At 37.5% G+C, this 17,214-nt stretch overlaps 1 protein-coding gene across 1 annotated transcript in view; it reads left to right on the top strand.

Annotated features, from left to right (window-relative positions):
• The first annotated feature begins 920 nt into the window (after positions 1-920).
• ARAP2 (ArfGAP with RhoGAP domain, ankyrin repeat and PH domain 2) overlaps positions 921-17,214 on the top strand; it is a 132,611-nt gene continuing 116,317 nt past the window's right edge. Inside the window, exons 1-4 of the mRNA XM_086747225.1 lie at positions 921-1,831; positions 9,316-9,386; positions 10,352-10,431; positions 16,426-16,511. Coding sequence (XP_086603351.1) covers positions 963-1,831; positions 9,316-9,386; positions 10,352-10,431; positions 16,426-16,511 — 1,106 coding nt within the window. The 5' untranslated portion in view covers positions 921-962. The remainder of the gene's footprint in view (positions 1,832-9,315; positions 9,387-10,351; positions 10,432-16,425; positions 16,512-17,214) is intronic.

The raw sequence follows: 17,214 nt of genomic DNA on the forward strand, positions 1-17,214 counted from the left end.
GCCAAGGGAAAACTGCTTCCTTGACAGAGTTGAAAAGCTAGTAGTTACCTGTTTCCTGTTTTCCCTCGTGACAGTTCTTTGAAGGGCCTGGCCTGCAAGATGTTTTTTGTTCATCTGCGTAGCTTTCTGATTGTAGTTATAGAAACTGTTAAGGCACTCCCTGCGCGTCCAACCTGCTCAGAAGTGATTCTACCTTTGTATTTTTGTAAACTGGTTTATTAGTCACAGTATTTGCTCAGTTGGATTCTCAGTTGAAGAGAGCTTGAACCCAAAGTTCACATAGAATACTCTGGCCAGTCATTTTTCCTTTTTCCCATTAAAAGTGTGTTTCTGTGCTAAAAATAGTTTAATGCTCAGAAGATAAGGGAGTAGAAGCCCTGCACAGTAGTTAAATGGGAATAGGAAAGCTCTGGGTTTCAGCTCTCGTCTTGGATCACTTTTTCTCCCTTGTATATCCAAGTGCTGTGTAATAAGAGTGTGTGTTTGTAGATAAGTGGTTCATCTTGTAACTGTTCATCTTAATGTTAACTACTAGGATTATATGTTTTAAGACTGTGTTACTTGTGCTGTTAAGACTTTGATTGCTTTATTCTCTTTATACAGGCCAAGATAAAAGGATAGAGAGGCTATGCTGTTTAGCCTCCTTGAAATTTTCATATGTAAGCAGTTTAAAAATATTTCTGTGCAAATGACGGGGAGCCTTTTGGAATTTTATCCTAGATTAATGTAAATTCTGTTGGGATTTCTTCTTAATGTCCTTTTTCTTTTCCGTAGGTTTGCAGTCTTTAAAAAAAAAATTGATTTGAACTGAAGAAACTCGAAGAAGTATCTTTAAGAAACTGACATTCTCCATTGCTGTCTGACACCAAATTTAGAGAGCTCTGTTGCTAGTGAATATGCATGCATCCTGATTATATTTCTATGTGACTGTGTGGGGCAATATTCGGAATGAAGCTGCCGTCATGTCATCCACAGACAATTGCACTGATATTGAAGAATTCTTGGTCAACATTAACTTGGGACAGTATCTTCCTAACTTTAAAAAATATGGCTATAACATTGTGACAGATTGCGTGGCAGTAAATAACAGTGTGCTTCAGCAAATGGGAGTGTTGCCTACAGGGCACCGCAGAAGGATTCTTAAACAATTAGATGCCACTCTTTCGAAAATGCAAGGAAATTCTCTTTTCTGTGAAAAAGTAAAACTCAAAGACTTGAAGGTTTTGGAACAGAAGCAACATCTGTCCTCAGATCAGGAGTCTCCTATAAGCAGTTCAAGTGCAGATGGGACTAGTGTGATACCTGCAACATTGTCAGAACAACTTCTTGATAAAGCTGACATTGATAAAGAAAGGTTTGAACTTGCAGAGCAAAACTTGTCAGAGGCAAATGATGATAGCTTTACAAATTTGGATTTTTCCAGTTTATACCAGAATGCAGACAGCATACTAAAAGCTGTTGATCCATGTGGAAGTATTAAGATGAACACTCAGCCAGATACATCACTGGAAGAAGCTGCTGCATACCAAGCTGATGAGCACTTGACTGACTGTTTGGCATTTCATGATCCTCCTTCTTCATTTGCTCATTCACGCGACACAAAATGCAATGAAAACAAACATCTGATCGTTGCAGATGAGGGTGATTTATCTGATAGTGAGCCAAATTCTCCATTTTTTACGTTTAAAGGAGAAATGATAAACAATGATTTATATGATTCTATTACACCGAACTCCATGAAAGTATTTCCAAGAGCAAGCCGCTCTTTTATATTAAGGCATCGGCCTGTACCAGAAATTCCTACATCAAGTAAAGTTCAATCTTCATCAAGGTAACTGCTATGTCTTTCTAATGAAGAATCTCTATCATTTTAGAAATTATGATTTGGGGTTTCTTGCAGGTTTTTATTTTATTTTTTTTGTGAATTTTGTAAATATGTGCTGCATATACACTGGATCTGGTATGAATGTTGCTAGATTAACTGAAGGAGGATGAAGCTTCGATGCAAGTTAAAAGCGCAAATGAGATGATAAAGGGAAATTTTAGGACAATGTTTACTTATAACCTCCCCAATCATCTCTTCATCTACTTATTTTAAAATAAAAGAATCTTTATTGTTTTAGATATAACCCTTGTTAAAAACAGCTATATCAAGCATTTTTTAAACTTAATCTGTATCTTGTTAAGATGGGGAAGAGTCGAAATACACAAGTGTTACAAAACCAAGATTGAAAAATAACAGAAAAAGCTGTTGAATCTATTCCAAACCAAAATATTGCTAGTAATATTAATTAGGCCTTAGCTCCAGTGCTTCTGATGAAGTTCTGATGCATCACAGAAAGATGGTGACAAAATAGTGATTTCAAGAGGGCTAAAAATTCACCCTGAAGTATAGACGCCTATTTTTACGATGAGACAACAATTACCGTGAAACACAAGTATTCAGGTTGTATCTTAGTAACTTTTAAGGTTGTACCTTTCAAGAGATGCTGTTCTTGGAAAATACGAGTTTATTATTTTATATATGTAACTTAAAGGAAAAGTCTAGGAAGTTTTACACACTTACACATATTAATTTAGTTTTAACTAAAGAGTGGAACCAAATTTAGAAAACCCTTCTTGTCTCTTTTGTGCATTTTGTGATGTAGCAGCACTGTAAACAATGCAGGGTATATCTGATATGATCGCACGCGTGGGCATAACATGATGATTACATGAGGATCTTAACTCTTAGCCTTAAAGCACAAAAAAAAAAAAATTACATGTAAATATAAATATGTTTTTTTTTTTTCTTTAAATTAGAATAGGATAATTTGTAGAGGCAGAAATTAAGTTATATTGTGGGCCTAAAGCAAAGACTTTCTTCAAGATGGCTCTTAGATTAATTTGTAAACTGAATAGAGAATGAATGCAACCACTTTGTCATATTAGGTGTTGGCTTTTGTGGGTGTTCTTGTAATAGGAAAACCTTAGCTTTTAATGATTCTTGTAGTATAAAATTATTTTTGAGAGATTACTGTAGGGAAAAAAAGAAGTGGAAAAAGGGAAAGAAAAAAAAGAAAGGATAGATGTGTGAGGTCTTCAGAGTTTATGGAATCTTTGTAAGGATAGTTTTGTGCAGTATTGGTGAGGACAGTATTGGATAGAGTCCAATAAAGTTTGTTATGATAAATTGCATAGGAGATTTTGAATTTGTTTCAAAATATTAATGTGGTGTGGGTGTGGGTTTGGATTTTTCTTCCTTCAAAATGGTTGAGTTCATAATTTGAATCCACAGATTAGTGGATTATTATCTTGAATAAGCATTAGTTGTAGCTTGTCTTGCAAAACTATGATGGAATGTAGAGGAAAAGGTCTGATGTTAGAACTTAACTCCAGGCCTATCTTAGTAAAAGTAGTATTGTTTGAATGTTAAAAATAATAGGCACTGAATGGGCAGTTGATCGCAATGTTACAGACTGTATAAATGAAGAATATCTCCTCGCAGATAAATTTGTGGTATTTTTGGTTCTATTAACTACAAGCTTTTACTTATTATACTGGTTAAGTGTCTTAAACAGAGAAGAAAAATTAATGCAAAGACATATGCAAAGGTTTGTCTATGTAGCCATATCCAAATCATTAGGTTGCGCTTTTTTTAGTCAAATTGTTTTTTTTTTTTTTTTTTTTTTTTTTTTTTTTTTTTTTTAAAACTACTAGATATGCCTGGAAGGGACATGTCTGAGAATGTTTTGTGTTTATCTTGTCTTTTTCATCTGCATATCTCAGCAGTTAGAAACATCATTAGCGAGTTTATGCATGCCGTAAATGCGGAGTTTTCACAGCATTTATAGGTTTCTTTTAGATTATTGAAAGAAGTCAATGTTAAATGTTGTAATACAATTGTTTGACTGAACAGATGGAGAGGCAAAGATTCTTTGCAGCAATTAAGAGATTTTTGTGTGCCTTAAAAAGTGTTTCATCAGTGCCTTCTGAATCACGCAAAAAAATTTGTGCTTATTGACACTTAAGTATAAACATCTTCCAGTGAGGGGTGGCTTTGTATTAACTTCTGTAGAGTGATTATCCCTACTTCATAGAATAAAGCTATGGTGAGATGGGAATCTGATCCTAAAAGATAGCAATAACTAGCTACTAAAAGAGTACTCTTAATATCTTTTGAGCAACAATCATCCAGTAGAGAGAATATGCTATATTTGTAATCTTCTCACCATTGAAGTAAATCCTCCAAAGGCCAGTATACTAGTGATTGATATGTGACTGGGTCGCTAACTTCATTACCCACCACTTTGATTTGTGAGTTCCAGCTTATTTTTTTCATCTTTATGCTCCTGTTACAACAATATGGAAATCCTGAAGGGCAAGCAGCAGTCTGTTTGAGAAAGAGCAAGACTAAACCGGAACTTCAAACCAGAACTTAAACTTCACAGAAACATTCTTTATAACCTTGCTGGGTATATTTTTAGAGGCAAAGAATTAATACGGGACTTTAAAATGGCAGCTTGCAGCATCTTTAACCTCAGGAAAGATTGTGTCTGTCTTCCAGAATTGCATAGACAGACATTCTCAACTGGCTTTTTATGTTAGATGCTGGTTTCATCCTTATATTCTTGTGTGAAGGCTTTTCCGTAGAGGCAGAGATCCTTCTGGAATCATCTGGGAAACTTAACATTTCCTTCTAGTTGTGCATGGATATCAGTCATTAAATTTTTATGCAGGAAATGTTTCTCTCATGATCTCCTATGTACCTTCTGGCATAAAAAGTTCATACAGTGGGTCTCTTTGTGCCCCTTAGTAGTGCTGTGACCATGTCACCTTTTATTACTAATTATGTGCTTGCATCTCTTGCTGTTACGTCTATTTCCCTGTGCCTTGCTTGTGCTCCTGGCTTTTGCCTGTAACAAAATGTGCTGTCAGCTGCAGAATTTAAATTAAAAAAAAAAAAGTGACAATCTCACAGTGTACTTGATAGTGGGGTTATTGTGCAGATTTTAGTAGTGTTTTTGTTGATCACTGTTGAAGTGATGTGTAATTATCCTAGATTCTTGTCAGCTAGACTTTTCCGTCTTATCGTAACATTAGGAGCTCTCTGATACAGAATTAGTAACAATCACTCTAGAGGGGTTTAAACGCACTGGAATTGTTACGCAAAGCATCTTCTGAAATTCACATAATCTACATCCAAAATGTCTTTATTAGACAAGATCATCACCTTTTCTGAGACATTGTCTTGTGTGTTTGAGAGGTCCTGAATTTTTAATATGGTTCCCTGCTCATGTTGTGGAACAGAACAAAGGGTTAAACACAGTGGATTGGAAGTTTGTGGTCTCTCTTGATACCTTTGGTCTAAGTGACTTCTTCCCTACAGACATGAGTGAGAAACTGAGTCTTTTGTAAGACAAGATAGTGAAAATAATGCAATGGATGGAGCTAACTAATTGCGTGCTTTTAGCACAAGATTGAAGATAGTAAGTATAGAGGTAGTTTTAGAGGCTTTGGATGCTTTAGATCATGTCATTTAGCAGTCACTCTTAGGTGAAATAGCTACTGTTGCATAATTCCTGGGCTTGTGCAAAGCATTTGACATATTGTCCCACACGACATCCTTGTCTCTAAACTGGAGACATGGATTTAGTGGACGGACCACTTGGTGTATAAGGAATTGGTTCGATGGCTGCACTTACAGGGTGGTGGTCAATGTCCAAGTGGAGACCGGTGACAAGTTGCATTCCTCAGGGGTCGGTATTGGGGCCTGCCCTGTATAACATCTTTTTCGGCAACATGGACAGTGGGATAGAGTGCACCCCTCGGCAGGTTTGTGAATGACACCAAGCTGTGTGGTGTGGTCGACACCCTGGAGGGAAGGGATACCATCCAGAGGGACCTTGACAGGCTGGAGTGGTGGGCCCATGCAAACCTCATGAAGTTCAGCCAGGCCAGGTGCAAGGTCCTGTACATGCATCAGGGCAATCCCAAGCACAAATACAGGCTGGGCAGAGAATGGATTGAGAGCAGCCCTGAGGAGAGGGACTTGGGAGTGCTGGTGGAACTGCATCTGGAGTACTGTGTCCAGCTCTGGAGCCCCCAGCTTAAGAAGGACATGGACCTGTTGCGTCGAGTCCAGAGGAGAGCGATGAAGATGATTAGGGGGTTGGGAGCACCTCTCCTATGAGGACAGGCTGAGAGAGTTGGGGTTGTTCAGCCTGGAAAAGAGAAGGCGCTGGAGAGACGTTATAGGGGCCTTCCAGTACCTAAAAGGGGCCTGCAAGAAAAATGGGGAGAAACTTGTCAGCAGGGCCTGTTGTGATAGGACAAGGGGTAATGATTTTTATAATAGAGGGAGGCAGATTCAGACTGGACATAAGGAAAATATTTTTTACAATGAGGGTGGTGGAGCACTGGCACAGGTTGCCCAGAGAGGTGGTAGGTGCCCTATCCCTGGAATTGTCCAAGACTAGGTTGGACGAGGCTCTGAGTGATCTGATCTGGTTGAAGGGGGGTTGGACTAGATGACCTTTAAAGGTCCATTCCAACCCTAACGATTCTATGATTCTGTGAATGCTAGTAAAGGCTTTGAAGCACTGACTACTTGCACTGACCTCTTTCCTTCACTTTATTTGTGAGGTTACAGGAGTATATTAAAGAAAACAGCTCCGTGCAGCCCAGCCCAGTGCTAAGCTCTCACCTTTCCAGTCTCTCAGCCTTTAGCAAGACCAGTCACTGCCCCATCACACCCCTTCATCCTGTTTATGCTAAGGAAAGGGCGGTGAGGAAGAGTATGCTGCCTGAGCCACATCCAGTACCTCTTAATATAGGAAAATAATGGGTCTTAATCTCCACGGTTGTAATGAAGTGATAACTTAATTGAAATTATTGTTATGTCTTTGTAAAATTGGCACACTGTGATTGGCAGACTGCTTGCATTAACCCTCCTTTAAAGAGCAAAATAAAGATTGTTAATCTGAAGAGATATTAAATTTTGAAAATGGTTAAGGAAGATCATAGATTGGTGGAGATGTAAGATTTTTTTTCAGTCTTATTTGCCCCGAAAGACGTCTTCAGTATTTTTCTGCCTTTTAATCCAAGTATTCAGTTTGTAGAATAACTCTAACTATTCTATTCTATTGAGCATTGACGATCAGTTACCAGTTTATAGCTTGCAGTGTATATTGTTTATTGTACATGATATTTCAAGCAGACATTCAGAGTAAACTTGTTTCATTTATTTTATAGCTTGAGATAGTTTTTACTTGATATGATAGAACTTTGTTTTTCAAAAATGACAAAAAAGTTTTATTTTTCATTGCTGGAAAAAAAGACTATGGTTTGCTTATTAGCATGTTTTCTTGCCATGTGTATGTACATAATGAAAATACATGTACATAATGAAAATATAATACAGAAGTCCTGAAAAATATGAGCTTTAAAAATGCAGGTCTTTGTAAGCTGATTTTTTTTTTTTCATTTCCTGGTGAATTTATCTTTGTTCATTGCTATTACTGTTACCCGCTTTTAAATCCATCCACCCTGACACTAAGCCAGTGACTCACTGTTTTATATAAGGAAGAAACCCATCATTTTAAAAGCTCTTTGATTCAAAGCTACTTATCTGTATCTCTAATTTATTTTAAAGCTATTAATACCATTAAAAAAACCCTCAACCTAACAACAAAATATCTGGTCTGTGTTGAAAAAGTTAGGTTTCGATTTTTTTTTTTTTTTTTGTAAGCCTGCCAGGTTCTTTAAAATTAGGTTAGTACAAATGCATGAAGCTAGTTTGCTAATGTGGCTTCAAAAGATATAACTAGATAATTTTTAGTAAAATGTGTGAAGAAACAGAGGCTTTAGAAGTATTTACTGTGTATTTTTTGTAATTATGACTCGGGAGAGTAAATAATTATGTATGAGAGCTGGGCCATGATCTACTTTCACTGGCCAACCTCACCATGTGTTTTCTAAAACCAAGATTTTACGAAATATCATTGAGGAACTTAATTGATATAACCTGATAACATTTGAAATGTCGGGTAACTTTATAAGGTATGGCTTCTGTCTTGAATTTAATGTAATAATTGGGGGCAGATTTAGGCATGGATTAAAAATGATATGAAGTAGTAGTTCATCAATGTATGCCTTCTCTCATAGAGCAACATCAGCCTGTAATATGGAGTAATTCAGCTTGGACTTCATGGGACAGTATTTCTGAAGTTTTGATCTTAAAGGAATAAAATTTCTCAATATGTCAAGTGGGGGAACAAAAATTAGGAATATTGATATTTTTACTAAAACATACCCTTCTTTGGCTTTGAAGGATGGAGGACTCGCAAACTCTTAGAAAAACTTCAGGGGTCTTGTATGGCATTTATCAGTCACTGAATATTCTATAAGGATGCACAAGGATCTGGATCACTGTTATTTTAAGCAGAGAAAATTAAGAGGAAATATTACTAATTATTCACGGTAACAGAGGAAATCAGAGCTTGGCTGGAAACAGCTCTAATACAGACTTCTAGAGTAGTGAAGATGGATTAGAAATGTACTAAATCAGGCATATTTGTTCTTGTATTGTTATTCTAAAGCTACTGTCTCAGTCTAAAATCTCAATAATAATAATAATAATAATAATAATGTACTCTTTAACAGAATGATGAGTGCCACTATACATGACATGGCTGAAATACTTAGGGGCTAGCACAACACCAATAAAATAGTTTTTCTGTTGTGTATGGAGATTCATTCTTAGGTATCTACAAAATGTGCAGTGGTAGTCACGAGCAGTTGCAATGCAATGTAATTTATGTCTGAGATTAAAAACTTTCTGGGAAAAAATTCCCCTTAGGAAATAAAAACTTTACAGCATTTTTTTTTTTTTTTTCAGTGGTTGAAAGCGTATTTTGGATTTCCATGCCCAGGCTCCCTTTAAGCTTAATGTTAAATTAGACTTTCATGGTACATCCTTCTTTAAATACAGTCGATGGTAATCAGCGTGAAAGAGAAGGGAAAGGAAGAGGGAAGAGTGGGGGATCTCATGCTTCCCAGCAATCTGAATGTATCATAAGGTCAATTCAAAACAAACAAAAAAAAAACCCAAAACCAAACTCAGGATATATGCTAGGATCAGAGAAGTATTTGGTGTCATGAAGGGAGGATAGCACCTTATTGGGTGTGCTGTTAAATTAAATCAGAAATTTTCCCAAGACTTAGAATTGACTATTTCTGTATTTGCATATAATTCTAATAGTTTAACTGTAAGATATTTTTGCTCAATTTCTGGGAAATTTCAATGTTTTTGTTTTGTGCTTTGTTTTGTTCAAGTTCGCTTCAGAAAAGAAGAAATGTGAATTTCTTAAATATCTCTTGCACTGGAAGGCAAATTTCACAAAATGGTGAGTTAAGCATGCTGATATTTACATCTTGAACACTGAGGAAAAAGAAACCTCAGACCAGAAGTTGTCTAAAATGAGTATTGACTTGCTGACTTTAAGAAATATTTGGTGTCTGGAAAAAATGATGTGTTTTATAGCAGAGCGTTTAATCACTTCTGCATTTTTACTTAGAAAATTAGAAAATCCAGTCTTTAAATGTAATATATTTTAATATACTTTTTTCAAATACAGCATTTTGAGTTTTCAAGATTAGATCCAGATTTTTTTAAGCAGAGTTAGCTTTTTCCTGAAACATATATGGAGTGTATTCCTGACTAATGCTGCTTAATTTGTTAGTGCTCATAGCTCTAGGAAATAACAGGGAATTAATTGTATTAAATAGTTTACTGGAAGAGTTTAGAAGTCTTGTGCAGTCAATTGTAGACAGGAGTTCTTTCATACTCTAGAGGTATGTCCAGTTCAAAATTATGCATATTAATTTCAAGCAAATACTTGGTGGCAAAATGAAGATTGTGTAGAGATGAGTTTTTATGTGGGGTTTTTTTTTTTTTTTAAAGTTAGAATAAAGGACACTTTGGAGCTATTTCTCCTAAAAGTATACAACAAAGAAGGTTGTTTTTTTTTTTTTTTAACTTGATGCAGAGTAGGAAAAAAAGAAAATGCCTGTATGCAAGTTACATCCAAATTATATAGTAGTAGTAGTGTCTGAGTAGGTAGTATCTGAAGGGAAAAATTGTCTGGAGTTCAGTTAGAAATGGGGAATTGTTTCTTATAATTTTATTTTATATTTTATATTATTTTATTTTAATTTATATTTTATATTATGTATTATTTTCTATTTTATTTTTTGTTTTATTTTATGAGAAGTCACAAGCAGAAAAATTTGTCCCTTGTTGATTCTGTTAGTACTTTAGTAGGACATTGGACTATATGACTCTGTATTTATTTATTTTTTTTGCTTTAAGAAACTTCTACAGAAGAAAAGCCACCCATCATCTCTCCATATGGGGAAACCTTTATTTGTGACAACCCTAGAGATGCTAAAGTAAGTTGAGAAGTCTGGATGTAAATGGTCTATCTTCACTTTAGGCTTCATGTTATGTATTTTATATTGCCCTTAATTCTTTTTTCCTCTACTTTTTCAGTTCCCATTACCTTTTTAGGTATAGTCTTTTTAGGTACATGCAAAAGGTTTATAGTGTAAGTATTTGGCGGTTAATTACTTTTCTTAATCTTGAGATACACTTTGTATTGTTGAATAGTACTGTGGTGTATGTTGGTTGGCTTTTTTTTTTGTTTTGTTGTTTTAAACAACATGGGACAGATAACTGACTTTTTTTTTAAATGTCCAGAGCTGTCATGTCAAATGCAAGCAGTCAGTTATAGGCAGTTGCAGACTACCTTGATGCCTTCCTTTTGCCCTCTTAGGTACAGTGGTATATTGTAATACTTTGTGCCTAAGTGAGGTTAAGTGGTGGATAGCCAGTAGAACTGACTAGTAAAGGTAAAAGTGGCTTTTCTCTCTTCTAATAATTGCAGAGCAAGACTGGGCATCTCTACACAGGCTTGTGTATATCCTATGAAAGCAGCCTACATGTGTACCTCATGGTCACTTTTGGCCATCCTTATTTTTAATTCCTGTATATAAAAGTTTGCAGGACTTCTGATATTTTTTCATACATCCCCTAAACTTGCTATATACCCAGAAAGTCACTTTTGTTGTAACATTCTCTGAAGTGAACATTTTTGTTGGCGTCAGTAATTGATGGTGTGAATGCCATAGATGGCATGTGGACAGACTTCTGATCACATGGAGCGTGGAGATCTGGGAGGTAAAGTAGCTTAGTGAGGCATCCAGCCCGTGCTGTGAAACCCAGCTCATGCTTCTGTTTCAGCAGGATGCAGACCAGAAATTGTTGGTTCTATGATTGCTTATACTTGTCCTAGCCGATCTCAAGCCACAGAGTTAGAGAAAACAGTGAATTATTCTTTGTTTCTGTCCTGATCTTCGCTCTAATGTTTCATTTCTTAAACTATTGTGAACTATTGGCTAGAATGAAAGGCCTAGGACAGAGGCCTAGGATTTTTTTTCCCCTAATTTTAGTTTGTTAAAAATCAGTCAGTGAAAATAAACATTTGAATTTCATCTTCTAATGAGAGTGGTTTTTAGAAGTATAAATATGACCTCTATTTTTGATGTGTATTTTCTTTTATTTGGAAATATGTTGAACTTTTTTGTTGACTTTTTGAGGAGGGACACGTAAATTTGTCTCTTGTTTCTCTTTCTAGGTCTTATCTGCACACAAAAGTGGCTCTGAGCTCTCATTTTCTTTCCTTGTGGAGAATGTCTTGTTTTGCCAGTTATTGTTGACTGTGTCAATGTCTTTCAAAATTCAAATTTAATTTCTTTATAATTAGTTTGATGGCATAAGCAGGTTTTCTAGACAAGTTTGCTAGCCCTCTTGTTACTCGATAGCATTGTTCTGTACATTTCACTGAAATGGCTGGTTATAAAGAAGCACACCCGTGAAGGTTGTCGGCAATCTTTCTTCTCTTACAAGGCACCAAGTACAAAAATACCATGCTGTTAAACTGGATTAACTGCTTGAAATACAATTACTATTTCTGCTGGTTGTAGAATCATGATTAATGCACTATATTGTAACTGTCGTAGTTCAGCCCCGATTGGGACCAGATTACGCAGTTTCTCTCTCGCTCTCCCCGCCCTCCGAGAGAACAGGGGGAGATGATATAAAGAAAATAGCTCGAGGTTTGAGATAAGGACGGGGAGAAATCCTTAAAGTTAGCGTCATGGGCAAAACAGACTCAACGTGGGGAAAAGTACTCATTTATTTCTAAAACTAGCAGAAGAATGAGACAGGGAACAAGATAACCTCCCCCAACCCCTCCCTCTTCCCAAGCTTAACATTATCTCTACTACCTTGCCCCCACGAGCGGCACAGGGGGGAAGAGGGAATGGGTGTAGCGGTCAGTTCATCACACATTGTTTTACGCTACTGCGTCATCGTTGGGGGAAGAATTCCTCACGTTTCTCCCCTGCTCTGTTGTGGGGTCCCACCCATATGCCATAGTCCTTCGGCGTGGGTCCGGCGTGGGTCATGTCTTCCACGGGGTGCAGTCCCTCCAGAACAGCTGTCCCAGCAGGCCCTCCACAGGCCACAGCCTCCTTCAGGCCTCCACCTGCTCTGGCGTGGGGTCCTGCACGGGCTGCAGGTGAATCTCTGCCCTTCTGTGGACCTCCATGGGCTGCAGGGGGACAACCTGCTCCACCATGGTCGTCACCACAGGCTGCAGGGGAATCTTGGCCGGGAGCCGCATTACTCCTCCCCCTCCTTCTTCACTGACCTTGGTGTCTGCAGCCGTTCCTTACAACAGGCTGGCAGACGCCTCTCAGGATCCTTTTTACATCTTATTCACTTTTCATCTCCTCTCCACTTCTTGCAGCCAGGCCGGGCTGAGTTGGGCACACTTGGCCACCTGGCGGGAGGCCAGAGGGTGAAGCCTGCAAGGCCCACAAGGCTTGTGCCTCCCCCTCTCTGCCTCCACTCAGCTGCTTCACATCTTCTTTTTTTTTTTTTTTTTTTTTTCCTCCCCTGTTTTCCCCTTCTTAAATACATTATCACAGAGGTGTTATCACGGGACATTCTGCTACCAATTGGCTCGGCCTTGGCCAGCAGCAGGTCCGCCCTAGGCCCGGCCGAGTCCACTGAACAAAGGGGAGCGACTTCTAGCAGTTTCCTACAGAAGCTACCACCTTAGGCCCCTCCTCACTAAACAAAACCAGAGCAGTAACATACTTTCCCTGGTCTGAAGATTTGGATATTTATTATCACTTTCATGTAAGTGAAGAGTTTTTTGAGTTATGTTTATCACATACCTGTTGGAAGCTTCATAGTTAATTTTAGTTCCATTAGAACTTAATTGTAGACAGAGTTCGTAAAGAAGAACCATAAACCAAAGGTCCCAAGATACATTTTGCTTTCAGATTTTTTTCAGTAGATATCAAATATCCTAGGAACAAATAAGAAAGTTTAGATAACGCTGTAAAGCATCTGAGATGTTAGGGCTTGTAACTGCTGCTTCATTTTAAAAGGTAACCTCACACGAGAATATAGTTTGTCGATATACGAGAAGGCGTAGCAAATTGTTATACTGTCTGACTGAAGTTTGTTCTAAGGGCTTGTAAGTTGGTCATTACCCTCCTTCCTGTTTCATTGGTGTAAAAAAGAATAGGGTTCTATAGGCATTTATAAAGGGAATGTCTGCAGCAATAGGTAATGAGTCACTACAGACTGGAGGTAACTGAGCATGAGAGAGCAGGGAGTTAAGGTTATGAAGAAAAATATGCTTTTGACTTGGGTCAGGAGGAAAGACAACTAGAAGCAGAAATCTCTAAAGGGAAACCTTAAGAAGGAACACTTTTTAATATTGATTTAAAAATAACACAAATAAAAATGAAAAAATGTTTTGGAGCTGATTTATTGTTGTGTCCAACTGAAGAGTCAAGTATGCTGGAATTCCTTCACAGAAAAACTGAATTCTAATGAGTTCTGGCCTCTAAAGTATTGGCTTTATTTCTTGTTGTAGAGTGTCAGACTAAGTTAAGCATACGCACTGAGTTCAGTACACTGTGTGAACTCCTAAGCATTGTGATACCATGCAATGCTAGGCAGATTGCGAATCTGACCACTTTAAAATAAGAACCCTTGATATCTTAAAAGGAGGAATTTATCTTTTATGGACCTGTTATAAAATTGTATTGCCAAACCATCGTTCAGTAATCAACCGGAGGGGAACTGTGTGCCGTTAGCTTTAATGGAAGACTAAGGTAGTATCTCTTAAGGAAGATGCCTATCCTGAATGGCGTTGAGGCTTTGTTTAATGTGGCCTCAGTCCCAATGCTCTTCATGCAGTCCGTGTTTTAGCATTCAGGTTTCCTTACTTACCATTGTGATCAGTAAGACTACCTGTTAGAAAAAACTAAAACCAAAAATGTATGTGAAGTACTTCCTGATCGAAAGTAGGTGATTTTTATACAGGGCTGCAAGTTGGCAGTTTCGTCTGTCTGGGATCCAGAAGCCAGATTTCTTCCTTAAGGGTAGGTGTTTCCTATGCATAAGAACAGGTACATACCTAGAGACAGTTTCTGTTTAATATATGTACCTATCTTTTTAGAAACACTTCCCTTTACAAAGGTGTCTGCAGGAGAAAGTGCTGCTGCTAACTACCTTTATAATACCTCAGAGATTTGCAGGAGGTGGGAGATGGGAGTTTTGTCTTGTTTTGAGTCTGAGCATTGTGCTGTAATTCTGTAAACAACACGTTGGAAATGCTTGGGATTTAGTTTGAGTGAAATGCATGTCTTTGTGAGCAGCTAGAACTCCCTGTCCCTACAACCTGTCTTTGTTTGTGAACTTACGCATTTTAAAATCTACTGGCAGTAGAAATGCATTTCTTGATTATCGCTTGGAAGTTCTCAAGCTCCCTGAGTTCACTTGCCTAAGTACTGAAGGTTGTGGAGTGGACACAGCAGGACATAAAACTGTTATCATAATGGTTCATGAGAGGGAGGAAGAGGTACCACCACATAGCTTCAGTTGGTATGGTTTTTCATTGCACCCTGATAAGCAAATCAAGATAGAAGATACTGACCATCTTTACTCTGAACGTACTTCCTGGGCTATGGTGTTAGCCTCTTAGCTATGGTGTAGAAGTGGGACACTGCCATTTCCGCTCCTTTTGTGAGATTCCAGTCAATCCAAGCATTTGATAAGCAGTGGACAGGTTGCTTTTGAGTTTTGTGTTTAGTTTGTTTGCAAGGTGTATGGATGTTTTGTTTTTTAATTTTTTTTTGGTCTAGTCCTCGGTGCTACAACATAGTTAAGTGTGTTGTGTGGGTGGTAGTTGTTGGCTTTTTGTGTTTGGTGTTTTTTTTTTTTTTTTTTTGTAACGGATCTGAGTGGCAGAGGAACGCAGACCGTTCACCTAGGTTTATCCTAGCAGCAGCCTGTGATTTCCACAATTTTTGCTGCAGTGTACACATACTCAGCTTTGGGCTATGTGCTTTTTTTAAGCTTGCCTTTTCATGTTGCTAAGGTACAGCTCTCAAGTACAAGATGAGGTGTTGCTGCTCAGAAGACAAATGGCAACCATTGTGAAAGCTTATCCACTTTTTTCTGCCACCCTTCAGCTTCGTGACATACGCATCAAAGCCTAAATGAGTAAATTAAAATGCTTCCATCAGAAAGTACGAAGATGTTCATTTTAGTGTTTTTTTTTTTTTCTTCTAAAGGAAGAAAGATGAACATTGAGAAGCTCAGTAATGCAATATGATTGTCAGATCGAGTTTAGGAAGTGTGAAATGTAATGTTCTTGAACAGTGTTAACCTTGACATTTTGTACACTGAAAGCAGTTTGTGGTAAAAATTTCTAAACAAACATTAATAAATGTGCTTTTTGAGAAGAAGAGCTTGGCAAGAAAATGAGTGAGATACTTGATATGTCTGAGTTCAGTGTTGCTGTAGGAATTTGAATTCACCATTATTTTATCTTCATTGTACTGTGAAGGCTGTACATTTAGTTCAGAGAAGTATTGATATGAAAGGTAGGCTAACAGTGGCAAATTGTAAATGGTATACTTAACCTGCATGCAACATGTGGCTTTTGAGCTTAGAAAATTTCAGGGTAAAAAAAACCAAACCTCATTTGTGCTTCAAGAAAAATCAGGGCTGTGATAATGTATTTCTATGCATCGAATTTCTTTATCTAATTTGTATCAGGTATTTGGGACTATGCTCAAATGTTTTATCTGAGTATTATTACTTAAAACGGACATACTGAAAATAACATTTCTTAGAATACTTTTAAAAACGTGATCTTTCAAATGCATATTTGAAAATGTGGCAAAGAATAGCTTTGCTAGTTAGGCTGTTGTTTGTGTATGATTTATGTCTGCAGTAATTTAAGCATCACTTACTACTTCAGTACAAATGTTGGTTACAATATATTTATTTTCTAGGAACTTCATGGAATCGAGTTTGTGGCTTGTGAAAATCAATTGGATCTTGGAATGAATGAAGAGCATTCTTCTTACAAAAATCTATGGTATTAAATAGGAGTTATAGAGAAATTCAGAATTCAAAGAGGAAGAATTATTTACTGATGCCAAAAGTAGATTTCTACCTGTGAAGGCACAATCATGACTGTATTTATTTATTTTTTTGTCTCCTACTTGAGCCTTTACTCCATGCTATAGGAGGCAAAGTTTGACTCTATGGCTGTTCTAACCCAGGTTTCAGAGTATTTTGTGGATTTGGAAGATGACCCTCTTTTCCCCAGTCGGAACAAGGAAGACACAAGTGTTATGTTCGTATGTCTCCTGGCTAACTGTATCTGAGTACTCTCATACTCTAGAAAACTCATTAGGGGAAAAAAAAAAAAAAAAGAAAACCTCCTCATTAGAAAAAAAGACACCAAACACAAAACTAAAACCCATTTTCTACTCCTGTCATGAGGCAGTGAGCAGTGGTTTGATGAAATGGGTGCTAATGTGCTCCTTAAGTCTCCAGTCTGTGCCTGACTTCTGCTGGTGGGAGAGGGAAGAGAGAGGTGATACTGCAAGTCCTTGAGAATATTAAAATGACTGATGCTAGTTTCCTCAGGAAGGAGAATTCATTTTAAATTTCTGTTTAGGCTTCTAAAGGAGCCAGGAAGTGTTATCTTGCTACTAGTCCTGTTAAATCAAGGAAGTAGGATTCAGTATGGTTATAGTTATAAGATACATTGTGTTTACCATGTCTGTGGTTAT

The sequence above is a fragment of the Chlamydotis macqueenii genome, chromosome 4 (assembly GCF_036417535.1).
Source record: "Chlamydotis macqueenii isolate bChlMac1 chromosome 4, bChlMac1.mat, whole genome shotgun sequence".
NCBI classification, from domain to species: domain Eukaryota; kingdom Metazoa; phylum Chordata; class Aves; order Otidiformes; family Otididae; genus Chlamydotis; species Chlamydotis macqueenii.